Source organism: Lethenteron reissneri, chromosome 41 (genome assembly GCF_015708825.2).
Source record: "Lethenteron reissneri isolate LAM-NWPU_2019-01 chromosome 41, ASM1570882v1, whole genome shotgun sequence".
Lineage (NCBI taxonomy): Eukaryota > Metazoa > Chordata > Hyperoartia > Petromyzontiformes > Petromyzontidae > Lethenteron > Lethenteron reissneri.
Window position 1 is genome coordinate 9,994,815 of NC_083819.1, and position 25,820 is coordinate 10,020,634.

Below are 25,820 nucleotides of genomic sequence, written 5' to 3' on the forward strand. Positions count from 1 at the left end.
GTAGTTTTAAAGTAAAGTAAAAAAAACCATCAAAGTTAACACTTACTACACATGAAGAAACCAGTGCAAGATTCCCCCTCACCCCCATAGAAGATAATGTTGACAGGGGTCTGCAACTTGCGGCTCTTCTATCGATCAGTCTTTGCTCGCTAAGCGAACATTTTTGCTCATTTTGCGAGCAAATTGTGGCTAAATAAAATTTGCAGTGATTTAATTTATTTTATAAAGAACCAAAGAGTATGGATCCCTGCAATCACGAAAACTTCAAATCTAGATAAAATTTGCCCGTTGTAGCGAATTCTCGTAACAAAAGAACGCTCGTTAAGCGAGTCACCCCTGAAGTTTGGAACAAAGAAAAGTCTCAAGCTGCGTCCATGTGTGGTACTGGACGGGAGATGATGGGTGGGGCTTGGGTACATAAATCTACACTTTTTTTTTATTACACGCTTTCTATTAACTCACTGTCTGTTATATTCTTGGTTCTTTCGGTAAAGTCACGTAGAAGGGAATTTATAAAATAAGAAAAATATAAAACAACAAAATCATCATCTGATGATGATTGCTTGTGTTGCAGTCGAAACGTCGTGAGGATTTTGTTGTTTTATATTTTTATTATTTTATTGTTTCCCTTCTACGTGACTTTACCGTAAGAACCAAGAATATGAATCCCTGCAGTCACGAAAGCTTTAAATCAAAATTCACTGTCTGTTGTTGTCGTTGTATCCTCAAATCTTGTAACTCAATTTTAACCCACTTCCCAATGTGGTATCGACTGCAAACTTGGTATACTTATGTCATACTGATGGCAATACTAAATTCTATCATAAGAAAATATAATTGTCCACGCTCAACTCACGTTGGCTGTAAATCACCAGTCTCTTACGTTATGGCAAGCTTCGGGGCCACTTCCTGGAGTCGTGGAGTTTTTCCATTACTAGTAGGGTACATTTAATTAAAGCGTGTTTAAAAAAAAATATTACTTTTTTTTTTTACCAGATAAGCCCCACTAACCTATATAGCTCTTTTTCAGAAGCCACAAATGATAGCTCAACGAAGTGGCTTATCACGTGGAAAGTTATAACAGCCAAATACTCTAAAGGCATGTTGATTCTAAAAACTCGGAGGGAAAAATCCACACGACGAGAGACACGCTAACTCAAAATATACAAGAGTTAGGGTCGGGATTGAACCCACGAGCTCCTGCATGACAGGCGAGACAGTTAACAGTTCGCCACCACGGTGCCGTATCATTGACATCGTCACGCTGGGCGTAACTTGTAGGGGGTTTCCTGCCTTCAGGAAGCAGGATAATTTTATATTTTTGGAAGGGCCCGAGTAATCGACTACAAAACGCAACGATTGTTTGTTTTGGTCAATTAAGCGGCTGCATCGATCAATCTTAGCAGTTCTAATTTTCTCTCAACTGAAATGTAACAGCTTATCTATTTTCATTCAGCTTGTATACATCATTCAATGCTTAACACGGATCATTCTATGCATGTGTCGTGAGCATATGAATAGATTTCAATTGTTGGACGAATACATATTTAGGGGCCGTCCATAAATGACGTCACGCGATTTTGGACGATTTTTGACAAGTCAGACCCCCCCCCTCAAATATGACGTCACAAAGCTCTGCCCCCCCCCCCCCCAAAATAAAACATGCTTCAAATCGCTTTAAACTATTGTCATTGTAGTGCGTATTTAATGTGGCGCTGCACTCTGATGTTGTAGGCGAAAACATTTATTAAAAGTCTGTTTAATTAAGTAGAACGTGTTGTGTATATTTAAAGTTGCGCATTTTGATGTGACGTCACATTTCTAAACCCCCCCCCCCCAGGTGCGTGACGTCATTTATGGACGGCCCCTTACATGCTGAGCACAGGATACCTACACAGCGACAAGTCTGTTAAATTTCCAGGGTAATTATTATTAGCCCACTGGACTTCCAGTACAGAGGTCGTCGGTTCAACCTCTCGGCGCGGCAGTTGAAACGATGGCGCAGAGCTCTTACCCCCCCCCCCCCCGTGCTTCAGTCCACTCAGCCGTGTACACGGCAGTTGTTCAATCAGCAGGCAGGTGGCGTATGGCGGGGTAAAGTGTAGGTACTCTCTCCCAACTCTTCCAAGGCGTCTGACCAGCGTGCAAAAGTAGACCAAAATAGCTGATTTTATTTCGATTTAGAGCTTTCGTGACTGCAGGGATTCATCTTCTTGGTTCTTTCGGTAAAGTCACGTAGAATGGAAATAATAAAATAATAAAAATGTAACAATAAAATAATTCTCACGACGTTTCGGCCACAATGCAAGCAGCCGTCCTCAGGTGAAGAACAGGTCTGTCAGACGCTGTCTTCTCGACAGACCTGTTCTGCACCTGAGGACGGCTGCTTGCGTTGTGGCCGAAACGTCGTGAAAATTATTTCATTGTTTTATTTTTATTATTTTATTATTTCCATTCTACGTGACTTTACCGAAAGAACCAAGAAGATAGCTGATTTGAGTTCACTAGAGCTCGTTCGAGCAGAGGCCCTTCCGGACAGCAGCGGTACGTGCAAGCAATTGCAGGGTCGTGCCTTTGCTTTACATCTACTAAGAGCCCACAATACACCGAATGACCTTCAAGTTCAAGTTCATGTATTAGGTACAGAGCCCTGTGAGCCATTCAGCTCTTGAATCAGGTGCAACCGCAACAAACAAAAAAAACATGAACAAAAAACATCTTAAAGTGAATATGTGACTAAGTGAATATGTGACCTACTCAAAACCAGACGAGTCTGTCCATGCTACCAAGTCCCACTTCAGGAGTCCCCGATTGGTGGAATCTCTATCTCGTCTGGGCTCGGTAAAATGGTCCCCCCTCTACACGTCAAGGTTTCTTAAGGAAACAGAAACTATACGAGTAATAAAAGACACCACACCATTTGTTCTTACAATGTAAAAATCATTTACTACAAAAGTTAAGCAGGTGACAATAACAACTCATTTGACTTTCATGACAAGCCGAATGTATGACAACAGGGTACAACATTGAGCAACATCAAAATGAGTGGGCTCGTGGTAAATGTGCACCCTATATGCCTGCTTAACAAAACGTCTACTCAAGTGCAGCTGTTCGTGCACTGCCATTTTTGTTGTACTTTACAATGAAGCAAGTTGTGCAATCCTGTACCACAAATACGTTACATGAACGTCTCAATTCAGTTGTTATGAGGCCTGATCTGTTCACGCTAAACGGAATTACAAATAACTGAACAAAGATATTATATTTTACCGGTTTTAGTTTATAACACAGCAGGGTCCATTTATCCAGAGAATCCTCACTTTGGAGATTTTAAAATGATCGTTCGGTTATGTTCGTGCGCAGAGAAAACCCACACGCGCACACGAGGCGACAGTGGTCAGAATCCCGCCGTATGCCTCGACCCATCAGAAATCTTGCCGCAACTTCTTGCAGATGATTTGGTGATGCTGCGTTGGCAGTGCTGCACAAAAACGATTACAAAAAAAAATTCACCGCATCCGCCAATAACACCAAGAGTCATGAAAAGAAAAAAATATATAACCAGGTGATGTTCTGGGCAAATGGGGCTTCTTCGTGACACAATGAAGGCGTGCTACGAAAAATGTCCATTTGCCCAAAACATTGCCTTTGTAAAGCTTATATTTTGTTTTCTTTCTTATCGATGGATATCTTAGAGCAAAAACCTCAGTCCCCAGCTGGCCAGCGTTTCACACACGGTACACATTCATCAATCTTCAAGCCACCGACCCTGCCTCATACTCTCTGGATTACCTTTTGACCAGTTGGCACCATGATTAAGAGCTGTGGTAACATCTGCAGGAGGTCTCCAATCGATCCAGCCCATCATCTCTCTAAGTTTAATAAATGAGTACAACTTTGAGGGAAGTAACCAGTATTTCACTTAGGAGGAGACTATCCTTCCATACCATGGGAACGTGGAATTTCGAGCCCAGGGCCACCAAAGCAGATGAACATTGCCCATTTGAGCATGGAGCGCAGCACAAATGAGCAAGTGTCTGAAATGTCAAGTGACTCTTGGAAGGCGACGGATGCACTCACTACCTTGCTGATCTCGTCAAGGAGCATAAACAACCATCACGCAAACTCCGGTCACTTGCAACGGCTTTTGGTTGGCCATCGGACAAAGACGGTCACTGCATCGCATGCTTTCAGAAGCGTTCCGCAGCCGTCTGGAGTGCTCTTCCTTCTGATATTAGGAAGGTAATGGGAGCTGTGCACTTTTAAATCTAGTTTGAAAACTAATTTCTTTAGAACTTATTTTTGTGTTTAGTTTGTTGTCCTTCCCCCGCACCTCTGATTCGCGTGGTTGGCTACGTACGGTGCGAAAGAAGTTCAACCCCTCCTGCTCGTTTCCTTTCTCATCCCTCTCTCACCCACACTTAGCTCTTCTGCTGCCCTGTCCCCTCTTGTGCCTCCACAGATTCACCCTCTTGGTCCCCCCGCCTCTCCACCAGCCCCTCCGCCGTATCCATGGTCTCTGTATCCGTGACGATGGCTTCCCTGGCAACATCTTCTTTAGCAACGACTGCCATGGCAATTGCATCCTCAGCAACGGATTCCTTGACAACTGTTGCCTCAGTGACATCTTGCTTGGCAACCTTTGTCGGGGCGACATCTTCCTTGGCAACTGTTGTCTCGGCTACAGCTTCCTTGGCAGCCGTCTCGGCGATAAATTCCTTGGCAACTGTTGCCTCGGTAACAGATTCCTTGGAAGCAGTTCTCTCAGCTACAGCTTCCTTGGCAACCGCTTCCTCGGTAACAGATTCCTTGGAAGCAGTTGTCTCGGCAACGGCTTCCTTGGCGGCTGCTGATTCAGCAACCGCTTCCTTGGAAGCAGTTGTCTCAGTAGAAACTGCCTTCGAAACCTCTGCTTTTTTCACCATTTCCTTGCCATCTGTTACCTCGGCAACCGCTTCTTTAGTAACGGCTCCATCAGCACCTTTTGCCTTCACAACCGCTTCTTTGGCAACTGCGGTTTCATCCGCCTCACCCTCGCTGTCGTCGCTGTCGCTGTCCCGCCCCGGATGTTCCGGCATCTTCTTATGCTTCTCCTCCTGATCACCATCACCGCCACCATCACCGCCACCATCACCGCCACCATCACCGCCACCATCACCGCCACCATCCTCTTTACTATCCGTGGCAGCCGCCTCACTCGTATCCATGGGTTCTACATCCCCGGAGACGGTGCTTGGCGTTTCCATGGTTAAAGCTGCTGGGGAGTCAGTTTCCATGGCATCGGTGGTTCCCGTGGCTTCCCCGTCTGATCCATCCTTGGCGGCGTCTTCCTTCGCTTGCTGTACAGGAGGCTGGGCTGGGACCCTGGACCTGGGTGGCTGAGCGAGAGGCTGGAACAACAGAACATCGTTCATTCATTCATTAATTTTATGTGAATTCCTCGAGTGAAGAAGCACGATGAAGGAATGTGACGGACGTGTTAACCGTGCGACGAAGTGTGATGAAGAAGCGCGGGGTAAATGCTGGATGAAGTAACGTGGCGCTAAAGTACTGTGATGAATGAAGCGCCATGTTGAAACATGGTGGTGTAGTGTGACGAACTGGGAAAAGACTGATGAAGATGCACGTTGAATACCGATTAAGGGATAACATGCAAAGAAGCGCTGAAGCGTTCAAGCGCTAGAGCGGTGAGCACCAGTTAACGCTACATAAACCTAGATTATTATTATTATTGATGTTGCGTGGTGAGGAGGCACAAAGACACTGTGATGAATCGTAATGCAGAAGCATTCGGAAGGGCGGTAAAGCGTGGAGAAGGCACGTGCGTGCTGGGAAAACGTGCAAAAGCCTGCGAGAAAAACCGTACAGCTCCCGATAAAACGTGACGGGGAAGTCTTATGCAGCGTGACGGAGAAGCACGAAGACAAGGAATGAAAACCAAGAACCAAGACGAAGACATAATGAGGTGTGATGAGAGGATTCAGGAAGTAGGTAAGCATAGCGCAAGTGGAGTAAAACCTCGACATGGGGTATGTATGTACGTATATGTTGGACTTCTTTTGCACCGTACGTAGCCAACCGTGCGAATTGGAAGTGCGGGGGAAGGACAACAAACTAAATACAAAGGTGAGGGGGCAGCCAGGATAATGGGTGGGGGGGGGGGTGTAGTCGTACAATGTGTCGTCTATTTTTATAATTTTTTTAATTAATCACGTGAGTTGCCGATGCTCGGCGTGTTTGCGGTCACGTGGGCATCCGAGTCACGCAAGTCGGCTGGAAGCGGCGTGACGGGCCGCGATTGACAATAAACGAGAATTACGATGCTAGATCACAACGAGCGCGCGTGCGATGCACGATAAATACCAATACAGAAACGTATAACGCGCACCGCTTTTCGCTTTAGATTCAGACACATGGGGGAAACCAGAGGAGGAGCCGAAATGCAGCCCCGACCCAGCGCCAACAGTTGCCCAAGCTCTGGAACCTACACCAGTTTGTCCAACTCCAGAAATGATTGAATGGTGAAAACATGGAGCAGGATGAAGGAGCGCCATGAAGGCGGAGGATGGTGACAAAGAAGCGGGACCCCGCTGCTACAGGAGGCATCACCTGGTAGTATTGCTGGTAGTGCTGCAGGACCCGGAAGTACATGTTGTACACGAAGGTGGCCATCTCCGGCATGTCCTTGACTATGAGCGGCGGACAGCGTGCCGCCTCGCCGTTCTGCAATGCGCACGGCGCGGCGGTGAGCGCGCACGACGAACGCTCCATTGACATCAGTGCGTGGTTAAAATCACATGGTAACCGTTGTTACTGGGAGATAACAAGACAAACTTTGTTATTTTATTTTGGGTAATTCTTCCCCCCCTCTCCCCTTTCTCCCATTCCCCCCCCCCGCCCCCTTATATTCACTGTTCCCGATCGTTACCTCTACTGCGCTAGGGCAGTGACCCCGGACACCCTCGTTCATTTACTAATTTCGAGGGTGCGTTACGCCCTGGCATGTTGGGCGTGATCTTCTGTTTTTCCCTCCTTTTGAAATTCCCATTCGTCATTTTGGGTTCTTTAACGACAATGAAAAAAAAATGCTTGCAAAAATATGTATCTCGGAGAAGCAAATTGAGCACACACGGCCAAAAGCTCGCTCACAATAACAACAGTGACATCCAACGGCGGGGCGCGTGCATACCGGCCGCTGAGTCGGGCAGCTCTCGTCCGGGTACAGGTGCAGCTGGAGCGGCCGTGCCGTGAGCTGGTTGAAGGCCGGCGTCAGCTCGAAGCAGTTGCGGAAGAGCGACGCCCGGGCGAAGACATAGAGGCCGAGGCGGGCACGCGACATCGCCACCACCAGACGGCGCACGTCCCTGCAGCCGTGAGGTGGCACGGCGCACACCGTTCACGTGAACGCTCAGTAAATGCCCGCTGCTTATAACAGGGTGGCGGACGACCGATTTGATTACTCGGCACTGCTCTGTGTGGTGGGAGATGCCGGAAAATCGAGACGAGTTGCCAGTGTTGCGTGAACGCGAATGAAGTCGGCGCATGTGAAGGCAGTCTTTGTGGATAAGTGGCACGTGCACAATGTTTCTCTGCGTGTTTCTCCCCTGTCTGTCCCTGCACCTCGTCATCTGCACATCTATCTTTCTATTTCTGCATCTCTCTGTCTGTCTCTCTCCATGGCTATGTGCCCTTCTCTAAGTCTCTTTCTGTGTCTGTCTCTCACGATGACCACTGCACCCCACATCTCCCGTGTCACTTCGGCTCAGTGCAGGATCCTCTTTTCCCCCCATCTGCACAGGGCGCTGCTTGAGCGTCGAGAGCGCTCTGCTTACATCCTTACACGCAAGACAACACAAAGCCGCCTGCGTTCATCGCTTCAAGTTACACGTTCAATAGAGAGACGGCATTCTCACATGCACATTGGCAAGATATTAACTACCTTGCCCGGTAAATAGGTCGTGGGTTCAATCCCGACCTGACGCCTGTGTCTTTGGAGTTTGCATGTCTCCCCGTGGTCGCGTGGATTTTTCTGCAGGTCCTCCGGTTTTTCCCTCCACATTTAGAATACATGCGTTTAGAGTGTTTGGCTGTTATACATTTCCACACGATAAGCCACTTCATTGGGCTATCATTTGTGGCCATGTGGCTTCATAGCTCAGTGGGCCTAACCCGGTAAAATAAAAAACAGTTCAGTTTAGTTTTGAAACACATGAGATGCCTGGGCTGGCAAAGTGCTGGGTTTAACGATAAGGTGCAAGGATGCAGTCATGAGAATCTCACCTCAGGTGACCCACTGCTTTAGTCCTGACCAAGGAAAGAATAATGTAGTCGTTCTGCTGACCCTGGAATCTGTCCACGGTCGTCACCTGTAGCGCGCAAATGTAGCAACAGGGACATTGGTTACAGACAGCATCTCAACAAGCAATCCTATAAGTAACACACAGTCCATGATGAGAGAGAGTCTTGAGATGTACTGGTGCATTTAAAAATAAGTAAATATATTTTCTACGTCTTATTTATAACACATTGTTTGTATTTTCTGTCTAGTTCCCTTCAACCACAATGGTATACAATGTACTTTATGGTTGGTACAAATGGTAAATAATAGATTTTTAGACACGCGATGGGATGAACGCAACTATTTTAAATCTTAACAATTTATCTTTAAACGAAGACTCGCTGTGTGACCAGCGCACTGCCAATTACCATCGATGGTATGAAATCTCGACAGAGGAGGGCACAGGCGCTCGGTAGCGGGAGAGAGGGGCGGCGGTGCGGAGGGACGGGGGCCCCCCCTGGTGGGACCCCAGAAGGGGCGGCTGTGCCGGGGAGGGGGGCGGGGGAGGCTGTTCCGGCACCTTGCTGGGGCGGCCGAAGAGTGGGTTCTCTCCGCAGCGCTGGTTGACGACGTCGCGGATCAGGTGCTTCTGCCCATTGTAGGTCGTGAGGATGCTGATCCTGTCGGCCGGGTACCCGAGCAGGCGCATGTACATGAAGAGTGCCACCGCGTACTCTGCCTCCGCCAGGTTCTGTGCGGTGAACACGCACACACAGCACAACAACGACAAAGACAACAGCGGCCCTGGCAAACTGATGTTCGCCACCAAGCGACGGTGACGTCCACGCAGCGCTTGTGCCAGCGATAGGCGCGTTTGATGATACCAGAAGCTCGCTGTGAGGTTGCGACACGAGCCCAGACGTAATGGGTTAAAAGACTGACATGACCGGCAGGTGGCACCACCAGTGCTCGGCGGAAATTAATGTAATTTCAATCGCGCTCCATGGTGGTGGATTTGACTTTCAACAGTGCACGGCGATAGCTTCCACAGGAGGTATTCTCCACATCAATTTTGGCTGTCGCCTGATGAGCCTGGTTGTTATAATTACCGGCGAAACGTCGTACTCAAATTGTAAATGTTGTGGATTTACTCTCCAACACACACCAGTGTGCTGAAGTAGTAACTAATTGGCACGTTTCGTTTAAGTGACAAACCTTACTAATTGGCCGCGTCGGGTTGCGTCGGAATCAACGACACATTTCATATTTTCGCGATTGAACAAAAAAAAAGTTCTATTATGGATTACTATTGCTCGCGAAAGGCTACTACTACTACGTGTTAACCCAGCTTCGACATAGCTCTACGGCGGTGAGGGGGACAGCGGCCAGTGCGATGTAACCCACCTGGTAGAAGTAGGGGTTGGGCTCGGACTCGCCCACGCCGTTGAAGTCCTCGACGTTGACGAGCTGGAAGTCATAGCAGAGGCCCGCGTTGGCGAAGCGGAACTCGGGCAGCAGCTGCACGTGAGGCAGATTTCCCAGCCGCTTGTAGCGCCAGTTGTACAGGTTGCACAGGCTGTGAACGCACGCACACAGGACGTTACGCGTCAGCGCGTGTCTGCGTGTGAGTGAGTAACATGGGCTAAAGAAGAGGTGGGCTGATGAGTGAGTGGGTGGGTGTGTGGACGAGTGTGTGAGTTTGGGATCGGTAGTGCAGCGGTTAGCACTCTGCGCTACAAACCTGGCGACCCGAGTTCGATTCCTGCTCACGGCCAACACCAGTGATGATTTTCTGAATCAGTCCTGGGCCTACCCTAGGTCGACTCAGCCTCAAATGAGTACTTGGTGCTGGCCATCCACCCCCTCGTGTGCCGTGCCAGCCTTAATAGGTGCTCGCTAACAGCACTTGCCCCAACAGTCTGTTAAGGTTATACGGGGAATCTTTGTCTTTGTGCATGTGCGCAAATACAAAGACAGGGGAGCGGTGGCCTCGTGGTTTGTGCACTGCGCTATGAACCCGGCCACAGGAGTGCGCACGAGCTGATTGCCATCAGTGACAAATATCTGAAACGGTCCTGGGGCTTCCTGAGGTCAATCACAGCCTGAAATGAGTACTTGGTGCGGTGTTTAAAAATGAACACAGGGGAGACAAAGGCGGTTGAGTGACGTTCTGGCCACACCACCCTCTTGTGCACCTGTGTCGCCATTTATTGGTGCTAGCTAACGGCACTTACTACAATAGTCTGTGCAGGCTACATGGGGGATCTTTGTCTCTGTGCACACATGCACCACTGTGCATCACCATGCCCGTGTCTGCGGGAAGCGATGGGGTAGTGGTTACCCCTCTGCGCCAGTGAGCCGGCGACCCGGGTTCGTCGATTTCTGTATCACAACTTAAAATGGGCGGCGAGTGACATCAAAACCCGTCCTGGACCGCCCGCCCCTTAGGTCAACTCAATCTTAAAATACGCATCAGATGCCCAAACTCTCTCTTTCGCCTCTCGTCGCGCAGCCGCTGGGCGCGTCTCACCTGGAGCGCGCTCTGCCCTGGGCGTCTAGGTCCACCGTGGGCACGCCGAGGCGTACGAAGCGCGTGAAGAGCGACTGCTCCATGTTCGAGTACTTCTGGAAGGCCATGTTTTTGATGACGGGCGGCAGCTGGTGGTGGTCGCCAATCATGATCCAGCGCTTGAGGCGGCTGAATCCATCCTGAGGGTTCTGTGGGCACGAGTAGTCGCGTGTCACGTCTCCTTCTCCCGTGCGGGTGGGCGATGCACAAATGGGGGACCCGGCGTCCGTCTGTCTGGCTGCATCGCGTAGTGCCCTGTGCCGTGGTTCGACCCATCGCTTCGTGTCGGCTCGCCACGTCCCGATAGGCGACTCGGGGAAAACTGCAGCTGATACCACGTTTGGTGGACCTCTTGGCTACGGCTGTGGCCACTGGTCAGTCGCCTACTTCAATTTACCAGCGACCGAGAAAACAGTCGATGAGAAATAAAGCCCTGGCAGAGTGTGATGCCATACCACACGTGGCTGTGTTACAAGGTGCGACAAGCGTGTGGCGAACCGCGCATTCAGTGTTTGTGCTCACGTTTAGTGTTGTGCCAGTTTTTTTTTCTCTCTGGGAACTCTGGTTTGTCTCCCAAATGCAAAAATTAACAAACAAAAAAATCTTTGAGTACCGTAGCAGCACTGGCCAAAGACTCCTAGCAAGATTCTCCTAAAGCAGAGCCTTACATTCTTCGTGAAGCGTTCTGTGTTATAATACCTAGTCCTACTCTGGACTCTAGCCAGGCGGTGCTGGGGTGAGAGCACTGGCCGGGGATTGACTCATCCATCATCAATCCGGGCTAATCCGGGCTTGAGTAAATTACATTAATATATATACACACACACATCCATTTACCGAGTCTTGAGAATCATTATCAGGATGGACCTGCTTTGAGGTGTCTGTCCAATTCTCCTCTGGGGTTGCAGGAGGAAACCAGAGTAAATGTAAAAATCCCATGCGCTCGAACATTCAAAAACATCCGCCACGCTCGCAGAGATAGCCTCCCAGCACCCTACTTACTGTACTGCCTCCTACGGGCACCGGCTCCTTACCTGCAGGAGCAGGGGGATGAATGTCTCAATTTCCAAGATCTGTGCCGCCTCTTCCATGAGGATGTTGTCATACTGTAAAAAACAGACACAGGGACAAGATAAATCCGCGGTAAATAATGCCACAGTTTTTGGCTCAACACAACCACATCCTATTGCGCTTCATTGTCAAAGCTGTGTATAAATCTACGGCTAAATTGGCATTTGAAATCGGCTTGACCTCACAATCGTCGTTCCCAGCCACAGGACCGAGTGCCACCACAAGTGACATGAAAGTAACGTTCAAGCTCTTCGGCAATGCACTTCTGGATGAAGGCAACCCCCCCCAAGTTGTGTTAGTCATGAGAGTTTTACAACCATACTGGACCACATTGGTTCATGAAGGGTTGGTGAATGGAAGGCGGAGGACCGATTCTGATACCGCTCGCCACTGATATTAGCCGTGACCAGGAATCAAACTCAGGCCGCCGGGTTGATGAGAGCAATGCGCCTCCGATTAGCACAGTTGGCTACGTAGGGTGCGAAAGAAGTTCATTGTACATAAATACAGCAGTGCGCTTATCACTTGATCAACTTCGAGACCATAGCTCCCCGTCTTTAAGATCCTTCACGGACACCACACCCCTGCTTCTCTCATCTCACGCCCCTCCCCCCTTCCACACACTCTGGGCTTTCGCGGCTAAGGCTTTTTGTCAAACCTGCCAGTCAACCATCACTCAGTGGGAAGTCGGTTTTTCTCCTCTTGTTGCCCTCATAAGTTCCCTTCCCACGAGCCATTAAATCTAGGCTCAAGTCCTTGACTGACTGCCTCTCTAAAAGTAAATATTCTCACCATTCTGCACACCACCCTCAGGATACGGGTCACATTAATAAGTTGTAGAAATCACCTGAAACACCAAAACAAAAGGTGATGGATAGGCTCTCTAGAACTTACTCTTTCCTCAGCGTACCTTGCAAGATGGTCGATCCTAGAGGGAAGATGAGCGAATGCGGGCCTTATGTCCCTCTTTTTTTACTTTATGGCTTGTTATCTTCATAATGCCCCCCCCTCTACTCCCCTCTTTCTCCTTCCCTCCACCCCTCTCGCCCCAAGTTCCCATCCCACGCCTGGGTTAGAAAAATAACCTGGTACACCTGAACTATGTATGTCCAACTTCTTTCGCGCCGTACACAGCAGTTGCAAAGAAATTAGTTCTTAAATATGGATGAATGAAAAGTGCATAGCTCCAGTGGTTTCCTAATATCGGAAGGAAGAGCGTTCCAGACAGCTGCAGAAATGCATCTGACCGTCTTTGTTTGATGGCTAGCCAAAAGCCTCTGCGACGATGACCGGAGTTTGTGTGATAGTTTATTGTTCCTTGACGAGATCAGCAAGGTATCGTGATTCATTTGTGCCAAGCACTTTGTGTGCAATGAGTGCAACCATACAATGTGTGCGTGAAGATGGTGTATCGCCTCCTCAATGTTCCAAGGAGAAAAGCCTACCCAGAGGGCACGTCCCACACATCCCTCTGACATGCTGATGTTACCCGGGAATGAGGATGCCTTCTGATGTGACTGCTGATATTTGTTCATCTTTCGTAGAAACGAAATTCATGTCGTCGTTTAAAAACAGGCTGCGCATGGCGGGGGGGGGGGGGGGCAAAGGGTGAACAAGCGGCATGGTCAAGGCGGCGTCGTTGGCACCTTGAAGCCGAGTTGCACGAGGTCGTGGCGCTTGAGGGCGGCGTGCGTGCAGGTCATGGCAATGACCTTCGCCTCCTTCACCAGGAGGTACTTGGAGCGGTCGAGGCCGCTGCGCAGCAGCTCAAACGCCCGGAACTCCTGCGTACAAAAGCACGGCATCGTTACCGACGCCGCTCTGAGGTCAGGTGCAGATCGCGTTTGCTGATTCCGGAAAACGTTTCCTCCAACCCAGTACACCACGTCCAGTCGAGCTCTCACTACGGTTGAGGCTAATTGCGAGAGGGCTGTGGTTACTACCCGCTGTGAATTCTAGTACCTGCTACGGTTGACCAAGCGACCCACAACTAATAGGACCTGGGGCGCGAGTTCGCCCTGCGGAAACTACAGTGATACCTCGGTTCACGAACTTAATTCGTGAACCGACTCTGGTCGCGAACCGAATTGGTTGTGAACCGAGGCACATTTTCCCATAGGGTTCAATGTAAATCCGGTTAACCCGTTCTGACCTTTTTTTTTGGTTTTTGAAGCACAAAAATATGAAACAAATTACAATACACATTAGTACTGTACAGTATAGTAATGTATAAAGAAAGAACACTAACCTTGCTTGAGATGACTTCAGTAAGCACTCAAACGGGTGAACTGTACAATACAGTAAGTACAGTATTGTACAGTACAGTACAGTAGTACAGTACAGTACTGTATGTGCTAAAAAGCACACCAAAAAGCAAAAAGTCACTGAAATTGTCTTCACAGTACTCACAGTACTTCTTTCTGTGTCTCTTCTTCTCTCCACGATCTTCCTACAGGAAGTCACGACCACGTGACAGCCTGGAAATAGCATTAAAATGGCCGCGGCTCCTGTTCGTGAACCGAAGCGGAGTTCGTGAACCGGAGCATATTTTTATGAACTTTTCTGTTCGTGAACCAAGTTGTTCGTGAACAGAAGCGTCTGTGAACCGAGGTATCACTGTAATTGAATATCCACAATCAACGGTGGGAATATCCCACCGCGCTACAAACTAATCAGCACGCATATGACGCACGACAGACGGGAATTTCAGGTAACTGAAGCGGCACTAAAGAATCTGTTGCCGCGTTCTTAAATCGGAAAGAGATCAAAAAAATAGACGGAAGCCAGAGCAGACTGACGAACAACAGCGCTTGACGGGGGGGAAGCTCTCACCTCCAGCTGCGTGAAAATCTTGCGCAGGTGGCGGAAGCATCCCTCGGCGATTTCCAGGTCCTCCTTGTACGAGCGGCCGTGGAAGAGCGGCTGGGGGGCGTTGGCGAAGTAGCAATCGAACGGGAAGTGGGCGGCGATGGCGGCGGCCGCTTCGGCCGTGCCACCTTTGTCACCACCGCTGGCCGGGCGCACCTTGCTCTGAAACTCCTCCCAGCGCGACATCACCTGGACACGCACATTCACACACACGTACATGCACACACACACACGTACATGCACACACATACACACACACGTACATGCACACACATACACACACACGTACATGCACACACATACACACACACGCACGTATGCAGGCCAGCCGGCAGGCATGCATGCGTGCACGTAAGAAAGCAAGTGAGATCTAAATGCATGCACACGCAGGCAAACCCAAACACAAAAGTCCCCCATATAGCTTGAATGGATTGTTGGGGCAGGTGCTGTTAGAAAGAACACCTACAAAGGCTGACACGGAACACGAGGGGGTGGGTGGCCAACACCATGCCCAGCCGCGTGTGTCTCCCTAGTGGCGATGTTTTTACACATCGCAATGGGTACTCAATTGAGGCCGAGTCGACCTAGGGGAGGCTTAGGACAGGTTTAGATCATCGTCACTGGTGTTGTCCACAAGCGGGAATCGAACTCGGGTCGCCGGGTTCGTAACATAGCACACTAACCGCGAGACTGCACACACGCACACGCACGCACATTACGGGTGTGCCAAGCGGCCCGTAGCCGGACGCGGCTTGCCGATGAGCACTAGCGAGGACGAAGTGCGTACCTGGTAGAGGAAGAAGTGTCCGGCAGTCTCGCACGTGTAGGAGACGTCTCCTGGGACGCCCAGACTCTCCTGCAGGCGTCCGACCTCGTGCAGCAGCTCCAGCCTCCGCGCCAGTATGTAGTTCACGCGGCCATACCTGCATGCAGAAAACACGTGCGCACACAAACATGCATGTACACATGTAAATATACATAACGGTAACAAGGTAACAGCAGTGTGACGTCACCACAGTGCTTGTGCCAGGATAGATGCGCACTGAAGCCACGTGAAGTGTCGAAGGATCGCTTGCAGGAAGTCATGTGACAGGCCAGGTGTTATGATTTACAAAGACAAAGATTCCCCATATAGCCTCAGCAGACTGTTGGAGCAAGTGCCGCTAGCAAACACCTATGAAGGCCGGCATGGCACAAGAGGGGGTGGGTGGTCAGCACCATGCCCGGCTGCCTTTGTTTCCCTAGTGCGGTCCCGGAAGACAGCCTGTGGTTTTGCCATGGCAGGTGGCGCCAGGAGGCAGGTGACGGACAGTGGCATCACCTGCTGAAGTCCTTCTCAGTCTCCAGCTCCTCCTCGCCGTGACCCATACGCAGGAGGTGCCTCTCGTCAATGTCAAGCTGCATGATCTTCTCGAAGAGTTGGTTCAGGGCCTACGGGTTAACAAGAGAGGAAGGTCGAGTCGAAGTCAAGTGACGGTCAAGGTCACATGACAGCCAACCAACGCTGCCGACGCAAACCGCACATCGCCGCCATTTCCTTCTGCCAGATCCCGCGGCCGTTGTAGTCGAAGGCTGTCCCCAAGACTGCCAAACAGTCTCATCACGACTAACCGTTACTATTTGACAGTTACAGACGCAACCAAGTTCACAAGTGACAACTACAGAACACATTAGCGGAGACACATAGGGCAGGTGTGTACATTTGAACTTCTTTCGCATCATACATAGCCAACAGTGCTAATCGGAGGTGCGGGGGAAGGACAACAAACTAAACACAGAGGGGGCAGGCGTGCGGGGCAGTCCCCAGCAGCGCTGACGTTCCGACGTTCCTCACCTGATTGGAGTGCGTAACGATGAGCGTTCGCTGCTCGGGAAAGTTGTGGTAGAGGTTTGAGATGATTTGCACAGCCACATCCGTCTTGCCTGTACCCGGGGGCCCCACCACCTGCACAGAAGGGGCATCGCGCCATTCACTGAGCACTGTTGTTGCCATAACAAAGATCCCCCCGTATAGCCTTAACAGCGTGTACGAGCAAGTGCTGTTAGGCGAGCACCTATGAAGGCTGGAACGACAAACAAGGGGGTGGGTGGCCAGCACTATGCCAGGCCTCCTTTGTCTCCCTTCAAAGAAAATAACAAAACATCTGAAATTGGACTGTTACTCTGATTGATAACAATCTTGTCAACGTCTAACTTTTTGATATGTGGATCTGGCTTCTTCTTGGAAAGGAGGTTGAACTTGGAAATCAGGTTATCTTTGCATTTAGAGTAACAGTCTAATTTCAAATTTTTAGTTATTTTCTTTGAACGAACCTATCTAAGTGACTTTACCGAAAGACCCAAGAATATATTTTTATGAGTATTTAGAACCAGTCCTGTGCACTTTAAAAGTTCTACTTTTGTAGTAGAAAATATTTGTGACTTTTTTTATTCAATGACTCAAACAGAAAGCCATTTTGAGTGTAAAAAAGCACGGAATCTCCAACAGCATTTTAAAAAGATTTAACCTGACAGCTATAATTTTTACGATCTTACCTTGAGTGGATGAGTTCTGTTGAAGGGTTGCGACAATTATTTGCAATAAAGTCCACGCCAATTACAATGAGCACTCGGTATGCACGTGAAAGGACATGATGGGACTGAGAAGAGATGGCGGTAGATGCACGAGTTGTACAGTACCTCTACACCCCCCCCACCCAAAATTCAGCTGCACCGAGTCCAAACCGATAATTGAAAACGATAATCGCCACTGGTGTTGGCTGTGAGCGGCAATCAAAGTCGGGTTGCCAGGCTCGTAGCGCAGCGCCGCGAGCCGCTACGCGCCCACGCACAATGTTTTAGACTCTTTTCAGCTGAACAGTCGAAAACGCTGTGACGACATTGAGTGTGAGGGAAAATTTACGTCGTGTTCCTCAAAAAGTCAGCGACATGAGTGCGAAACAACGTATATCGGGGTGACGTACATCGAAGACCCCCTGAACTCATCTGAGGCTGCAACTAGCTAGGGGATGGCTCAAAACCAGTTCAAATAAATCACCACCTGAAACTCAGGTTGCTGGGTTCTTAGGGAAGTGCGCTAACAACTACGCTACCGCACCGCCTGCCATTAACACACAACAATGACAATGAATGGCGATGAAAGTAGTGGAGCCAGATAAGGGGCCTTACCATGGTGAGCCCAGGCTGCATGCCTGCACGGATGGCCTCAATTTGCGTCGGGGTGAACTGAATCGTGTTCCTACAGGCAACACGAAAAGGCAACAGCACAAATGTCATCCATCACGCGAACTCCAGTCATCCTCGCAGTGGTATTTTGGAAAGCCATCGAACAAAGACTGCATCGCGTACTTTCAGATGCACTTTTGTGGCCGTCTGGAACGCTCTTCCTTCCCATATTAGGAAATCACTGAAGCTATGCACTTATAAATCTATGTTGAAAACGAATTTCTTTAGAACTGATTTTTGGATTTAGTTTGTTGTCCTTCCACCACACACCACACCTCCGATTAGCACGGTTGGTTACATGCAGTGCAAAAGAAGTTCAACATAAACACAGGCACACATCGCCACACATTCCAGCGACCTCGACAACATCAGAATCACGTACGGCCACGAACCTGCTTCGCACAAGGGGAAAGTGCCACAAAGAAGCGTGCAGGAGACTGACCGCTTGGGCTGGTTGTAGGGGTACGGCCCTGGGTTTGGCGGCACGTACGGCTCCACGAGCAGCGTGAGGCTGTCCTCTCCATCGGAGGCGGTTTCTCCCGCGTTGCCCGCCCTCCTCTTCTTGCCATCCTTCTTCTGCGGGAAGGTGATCCTGTGTGCGGACAGCGCCATCGACGGAGGTGTTAACGCAGAGATGAAGGTGCAGCAGACGTCAGCGGGTGCAAAATGCTAGGTTGTGCTGGCCCATGGCGTGAGAATGCGGAATTGTTCACTACCAGTTCAGGGCCCATCCAAGAGATAATCGTGGTTCAATGCTTGTTTGACCAAGGATACCAAAGGATATTCTCAACCTGTCCAGGCTCTCACCAGTTCAGGCTCTCACCAGTTCAGGCCGAAGTACGAGGGACTTTGAGCTCTAGGTCCGCACCTTCAAGTTTTCGATCGAACCACGTGTCCAATTCGTGAGATATATACGCGCGTTAGAATTTATGTTTATTATTACAGTAAAGCCTCACTACACGCGAGTTCTGGATTCGCGAGTTTCGCAAGTTACTAAATGTCTACTAATTCCCTATTTGCTACCCGCCGGACTAGAGCGTTTACGAGCGCGCTACGTAGTGCCAGACCACCGACACTAGAGAGGTACGCGCAGAATGTTGCTACATTTCAAACGGTCTGCGAAGACTTAGCTGCCTGCTTTGTCCTCAGTCTCACAGCAATCCTGCTCTGAACTCGCTATTGAGCATTTTTGTTTGTTTATACGTACTTACAGTTGACTCCATTATACAATTTGGTATAAATGAGTGGCCAATAATAAACACAGTAACACTTAGCGGCGCCTGCTCAGTTACCAAACACGGCCATAATGATCTCTCCCCCTCCCCCCAACACTAAATTGTCTTATGGTTGTTATTGTTGGCTTGCACCAGTAATTTTTGCACAGCGTTTTAATACTTTATTTTGGAATATTTGCTGGTTTATTCCAGGATGTTTCTGTTGGGCGTCGTCGCTTTAAGATGTTCTCTGTTCATATTTTGTTTGTTGCGGTTGTACCCGATTCAAGAGCCGCATGGCTCACAGGGCTATACCTAATAAATTAAACTTGAACACGACCGAGTCGCCCAACGGCGTTGCGTCTCTTTTGAGCGGCACGACGCACCCCCCACCCACCTGAAGGGCGGTTTGTGTGGTGGCGGGTGGTCGCCCACGACACGCACGGTGTGGCCGGGGAAGCCGGCCTTCAGGTGTTCCATGCTGAGGAAGGTGTCGTTGAAGTTGAGCGTGCGGATCTGGTTGGGCATCTTCGAGTAGTGGGCGCTGCCCGGGTCGCCATAGCCCAGGATGATGTCGTGCAGCCAGTCGGGCACCACGCACTCCGTGTTCATGAGGTCACGGATCGTCTCCAGCACGGCCTGGGAAGTGCCAACCACGTACACGTCAATGAATGATAACCGATAATAACCAAGTAACAGTACAATTACCGTTTGTGTATGTATGTTGAACTTCTTTCGCACCGTACGTAGCCAAGCGTGTTAATCAGAGGTGCGGGGGAAGGACAAGAAACTAAACACAAAAAGCAGTTTAAAATAAATGATTTAAAAGTGCTTAGCTCTAGTGGCTTCCGCACATCGGAAGAACGTTTCAGATGGCCGCAGAAGCGCATGTGAAAGCGCCCGATGCAGTGATCGTATTTGTTTGATGGCTAGCTAAAAGCCGCTGCGAGGATGACTGGAGTTTGCGTGATGGTTTATGCTCCTTGACGAGATCAGCAAGGCACTGTGGCTCATTAGTGACAAGCACTTTGTGTTATAAGTGCGGCACTGTTATAGCGCAAGACTATCGCGAAGGAGCTACGTTTTGGCGTGCGGTAGTTTCACAGTAGGGGCGACGTTGCTATCCCAATTGAGTAATTTTCAGGTAATTATTAGAATTTGGTCAAATTTGGACCGTGACACCAGCACACAATGGCCTTCTCGTTTCAGATGACGTCAGCGAATCTTAAACGTCAGCTGTGAAGCAGACGGCGTGCAGTTTGAAATATATCTATATTTTTTAGCCAAAGCAATATTTTATTTAACATTAAAATGCAAAGCACACTACAAGGGCACGCAACCGGAGAAAGATACGTACACAAAAACATACATTAAAACAAATTGTGTCATCGGTGTAAACATAAGAGATGGCGAGTATATAAGTGAGCGGTGTTCGGATGGCAAGGGGAGCAGGTCCATTGTGGGCCGCGTAGCATTTTACGGCGAATACACTCGCAGTGATAACCAGGGCGGCCTGCCGGATTCGAACTGCAAACCGCCGCACAAGCGGCAAAAACCCCGCTCCCGCCAGACCGCATAACAGCGTCCCCCCAATGTCCTTCACGATCGAACAACCCTGACGTTTTGGATCGCGGGCACCAAGAATCAACCGATGAGCGCTCAGTGGTGCCAACTTGGCGCCACCAGTGAGGTGGTGGGGGGGTCATTGTTCACGTCACCTTGAAGTTGTTCTCCTTGGGCTTGCGGCGCAGCAGGAGGTTGAAGTTCTCGTAGACGTCGTCGGCGTGGTGCTGGATCACGGCCGCCATGTCCTGCTGGTACTGGTTGGGGTCGAGCCACACGCGGATCGTGCGCGTGTCTCCCTTGAGCTGTGGCCGAGGCTCGGGACCTGTGTGTGGTTGTGCGTGAGGGAGCAGCAGTCTCGCGATAAGCGTGCCGCTCATGGTAAACACCAGTGACGATTATCAGAATCGATTATCAGAATCGTCACCACGGTGCCCATCTTGCCAAACAAGCCTGGTAAGGATCCAGGAGGGGGTTGGTGGGGAAGGGTGGACCGGGAGGGTGCAGCGGGGAGGAGGTGTTGGAGGAGGGAGCAAGCGGTGGGTGCCGGCAACGCACCGTCCTCTATGACGCGACCCTTGTCATCCAGCAGGCCCTGCACCTCGCAGCCGCGCACGCACGCCAGGTCCAGCTGCTCCAGGAAGGGCCGCGCCGGGGTGTAGCGCGTGCCCCAGGGCTGCGTGCCGCGCACCGTCACCAGGAAGCACACGTCGTGCTTGCGCAGGCCTGCGGGCAGCGGGAGGTGAGGGGGGAACATTGGCGCACGCCGCGTTAAACTTCGCCCCCTCGCGTCGCCGTCACAACAGTGCCTCTCGCACGGTCCAAGTTGTCGTTCGTGTTGTGAGATCGTGCAGCGCAGGGGGGAAAGGGCTAAAGCCAAATGACTTAGCAGCAGTGACCGCGGCGTGTAAGGCAGAGCAGGATGAGCAACTTTGAGATTTGGATAGAATGTGGAGCGATGAATGATCGACTCGTGCGTAAGGGCGAGAACGTGATTGATGGCAATGGTTTCGGGAGGCCTTCACCCGGCACTAAATAGATCATTGACGAATGATAATCGTGATGTGTAGAGAGTATTTTACCTTTATTAAATCAACTCAAAACTACTGTCTCTATAACAACTGGCAGTCATCTTGGCAGTCAACTCGGTCATTTAACCGATAACACCTGGGCTCTTGTCCTGTGACCTCCTGCCAGTGAGCCTTCGGTACATCACGTGGCTTTGAAGCACCCCAAACCTGGTACGAGCTCCGCAAAATAGCTGCGAATGGCGGTGGCTGCATACGTGGGGAGCGGCAGTGTAGTGGCTCGCGTGGTGCGCTACAAAACCCGGCGACCCGAGTTCGATTCCCACTATACTATGGCCGATCAATCCCCTCGTGTGCCGTGCCGGCCATCATAGGTGCTCATTAACAGCACTTGCCCTAAAGTCTGTTAAGGCTATTGAGGGGGGGGGCATTTTTGTCTTTGTGTGCGAGCATGTGTGTGTGCGTCAGCCAACCCATGGCACCTGGGTCTATCCCGTGACCTCCTGTCAGCGAGCCTTCGACACTGCACGTGGCCTCCAAGTACACGTGGCCTGGCACAGGCGCCATGGTGACGTCACCACCACTTAGTGGCGAATGGCGGATATTGGTATTGGTGTGCGTGCATGCGAGTATGTACAAGCATGTGTGGGTGGGTGCGCGAGTGCGTGCGCGAGCGTGTGTGCGTGTGCGCGTGCGATCGTACCCTCCCACTCGGCCTTGATGTGCTGCCGCATGTTAAGGTGCAGCGTGATGTCGGCTCGCACGCGCGACGGGTGGTTCTCGCCGATGTGCGGCTTGGCCACCTCCACCACGGAGAAGGCCCCGATGGTCTGAGCCATGCGCGCCCAGCCGCCAAACATCGTGGTGCCATCCTCCACACGCCTGCACGCACCAGCCCACCCACACGGACGGACAAGTACGTACACGTCGATAAACGCGAACATACAGACCGATTGTACATGGGGGGGCATGCGAGAACGCGTGGCTGTTGACGATTGAGAACCGATTGCGATTCATTATTTCACATCCTCTTATTTAACCATAATGGCCCTCATTTTTATTCCACAGTCCGGTGTCCCAATCGCAGTCCGGGATGGCACCGCGGGCCATCGATAGAGATATCGGCGCTGACGCTCACCAGGGCTTCATGCGGCTGACGGCATCCTCCACGTCCTGCCGGATCTCGTACGTCGACTCGAGCCGGAAGAGGTTGAAGTTCCGCAGGAGGTAGTCGTGCAGCGTCAGGAACTGCAGGTTCAGCTTGGGCAGCGCCAGGCAGCCTGCAAAACAATACGGGCACCAATTGCTGTCAAGAGCACAGGCCAGGGGCAAGGTCTGTCCACGCATTTACTTGTCCTTCCCCCTGCATCTCCAATTAGCCACGGCTGGTTACTTACGGTGCGAAAGAAGTTCAACATACAAACAAATAAAATACTCGCCACCGTCATCAACATTAACCCCGTGTTATGAAAGGGAAATATAAAGTAGGCTTTTATGCGGGGGTGGGGGCAAAAGCCCTTCGTCACAGTAGACGGGACTTATACTTTGACAAGGTTGTCTAGTGCAGTGCCTTAAACACACACGAGGAAATCAGAAGAACTTGCAATGTTGAAACAATGTTAATAAGTTTAATGTAGACTTTTCTCAAATTTCACGGCGTTTCCAAGGCACCACATGTGCAAAGTACAACCTCTAATGGCAGGATCAGCCAATCGTCATGCTGTCTCTCTCTGCTCTGAATAGTGTTACGGATGATGGAATGAGTTTACTTTTCTTCTTGGTTCTTTCGGTAAAGTCATGTAGGGAAGTAATAAAATAATAAAAATAAAACATAATAAAATAAAATAATTCTCACGACGTTTCGGCTACAACGCAAGCAGCCGTCTTCAGGTGCGTTGTAGCCGAAACGTCGTGAGAATTATTTTATTTTATTATGTTTTATTTTTATTATTTTATTACTTCCCTACGTGACTTTACCGAAAGAACCAAGAAGATGGATCCCTGCAGTCACGAAAGCTTTAAATCGGAGTTTACTTTTATTTGTCCGTGTAAACTACTGCTGCTCATGCATTCCGATGAGCACGTATGGCAACGTATGGCGCGTTTAAAGTTCAATATACAAATATAAGGTTTTGTTTATACGAACGAGTAGAGAACCAGTCGTTCTCAACGAAAAATAAGAGACAGCTGTCATGTTCACATTCGTTTCACATCGCTCCTGTGCTCTGAGCACGAAGAGTAATCTGCTTTTTTTGTAACAAAAATGCCAAGCTAATATGTAGGTTTTTTTTTTATAAACGCTAGGATTTAAAGAAAATTCTCCTAAAAGTATGTCATTACTGGGAGCACAAATTGAAAAGTTAACACGATTTTAAATGATTCGTGTCATTCTTCTGTATTGGTTACTCCCACCTCTTTGGTGCCGCTATTGTTAAACGGCTTCTAATCTTGTTCTGCCATTTTAATTCAACCCAACGTTTATTTGTTACAATCCCATGTAGCCAGTTACCCAGCTAGTTTTCGGTGGCAACTGCCCAACGGCCACTAACAATTTAGTTATTGTTGTGGTAGAGAGAGGAGCCCAGCCAGCAGCCAGCCATCGACACGCCCGCCCTCACACGATTCAAACACGTTTTCTGGCCAATGGGAGAAGTTCATGAGCGAACAACCACACAAAGCTGGCTCTGGACAAGCGCTTCCGTGAACGTGGACAATGGGAGGAGGAAGAGGAGGAGAAGGATAAAGCGGCCACTACCGTCGCCCGAGAAGTACTCGGTGGGCACGATGTTCTCGTTCCAGATGATCTTCTCCGTGGGGTAGAGGGGCATCTCGTTGAGCGCCTGGATCTGTGAGATGCGGCGTTCGTGACGCGAGACCTGGGCACACGAGCAACAAATGGGAGAGACTTGGCGTGGACTCCCAACACGGCCGAGACTGGACCGGAGCACACCACTCGGGACAACGCTCGGATGCTACTTTAGAATCATCATCATGTGTTCAGAGTCTTTGGCTGCTATAAATTTCCACACGGTGATAAAGCCACTTCGTTGAGCTATCATTTGCGATTGTTAGGTGGCTTCTGAAAAAGAGCTACAGAGGTTAGTTGGCCTTGCCTGGTAAAAAACAAATAGTTTAGTAGTTTAGTTTTAGCTACCATGTGAAGTATGCTTGTTTTCTTCCCATGGGTGCAACGTAAGGATGTGTAGTTTACATTAGAACTGTGTTCACCATGAGTTAAGGTTGCAGCCCTGCAACTGCTTGCTCACACCGCTGCTGGTGGCAGTGCCTCCACAAGAGGGAGCTATAGAGAAACCCCTCTAACATCCTACAAGGACAACGATTCCCCCGTACAGCCTTACAGACTTTGTTTGAGGCTAGTGCTGTTAACGAGCATCTAAATTGAGGGCGGCATGACACACGAGGGGGTGGGTGGCCAGCACAACACCAGACCGCCTTTGTCTCCCCAGCAGCAATGTTCGCTAAACACTGCACCAGCTCCTCATTTGAGGCCAAGTCGACCTAGCGGAGGCCCATGACAGGTTCAGATAATCGTCACCGGTGTAGGCCGTGAGCGGGAATCGAACTCGGGAAGCCGGGTTCGTAGCGCAGTGCGCCAACCACTGCACCACCGCTCTCCACTACAGGGTACGCACGCAGGCGGACGCACGCACGCACCATCATCTCAACGAGGAATTCCTTGCTGTAGGAGCTGCTCTCTCCATCCGACAGAGGCGGCAGTAAGTTGAGCCGTGCCGCCATCCGGTGCAGAAGCTCCGTGCTAGTGACGTTGGGAACACACCGAGGAGGAGAAACCGACGGGGGCCACAGCACATTAAGTCAGCCTATGATACGTACCTAGTTTACAGTGTCACATGTTGTTTCGTTTAAAAAAAGTTAACGCACCACATCATTTGAGCACGACACTACAGCCTGCTCACACCAACAGATGACAGACATGTGTGCGGTAACACATTCCTGCGGAGGGAGGTGGTAGGAACATTGGG

At 50.0% G+C, this 25,820-nt stretch overlaps 1 protein-coding gene across 1 annotated transcript in view; it reads right to left on the minus strand.

Moving 5' to 3' along the window:
* Positions 1-2,926: 2,926 nt before the first annotated feature.
* The window catches only part of AQR (aquarius intron-binding spliceosomal factor), a 37,404-nt gene continuing 14,510 nt past the window's right edge, over positions 2,927-25,820 (minus strand). The window contains exons 15-36 of the mRNA XM_061568447.1: positions 25,492-25,594; positions 24,572-24,692; positions 22,955-23,096; positions 22,520-22,698; positions 21,347-21,514; positions 20,944-21,113; positions 19,623-19,864; positions 18,454-18,603; positions 17,955-18,024; positions 16,621-16,731; positions 16,108-16,217; positions 15,574-15,709; positions 14,751-14,975; positions 13,565-13,702; positions 11,882-11,953; positions 10,809-10,996; positions 9,683-9,854; positions 8,859-9,029; positions 8,281-8,366; positions 7,190-7,364; positions 6,610-6,723; positions 2,927-5,390 (exon numbers count right to left, since the gene is read on the minus strand). Coding sequence (XP_061424431.1) covers positions 4,422-5,390; positions 6,610-6,723; positions 7,190-7,364; positions 8,281-8,366; positions 8,859-9,029; positions 9,683-9,854; positions 10,809-10,996; positions 11,882-11,953; positions 13,565-13,702; positions 14,751-14,975; positions 15,574-15,709; positions 16,108-16,217; positions 16,621-16,731; positions 17,955-18,024; positions 18,454-18,603; positions 19,623-19,864; positions 20,944-21,113; positions 21,347-21,514; positions 22,520-22,698; positions 22,955-23,096; positions 24,572-24,692; positions 25,492-25,594 — 4,012 coding nt within the window. The 3' untranslated portion in view covers positions 2,927-4,421. The remainder of the gene's footprint in view (positions 5,391-6,609; positions 6,724-7,189; positions 7,365-8,280; positions 8,367-8,858; positions 9,030-9,682; positions 9,855-10,808; positions 10,997-11,881; positions 11,954-13,564; positions 13,703-14,750; positions 14,976-15,573; positions 15,710-16,107; positions 16,218-16,620; positions 16,732-17,954; positions 18,025-18,453; positions 18,604-19,622; positions 19,865-20,943; positions 21,114-21,346; positions 21,515-22,519; positions 22,699-22,954; positions 23,097-24,571; positions 24,693-25,491; positions 25,595-25,820) is intronic.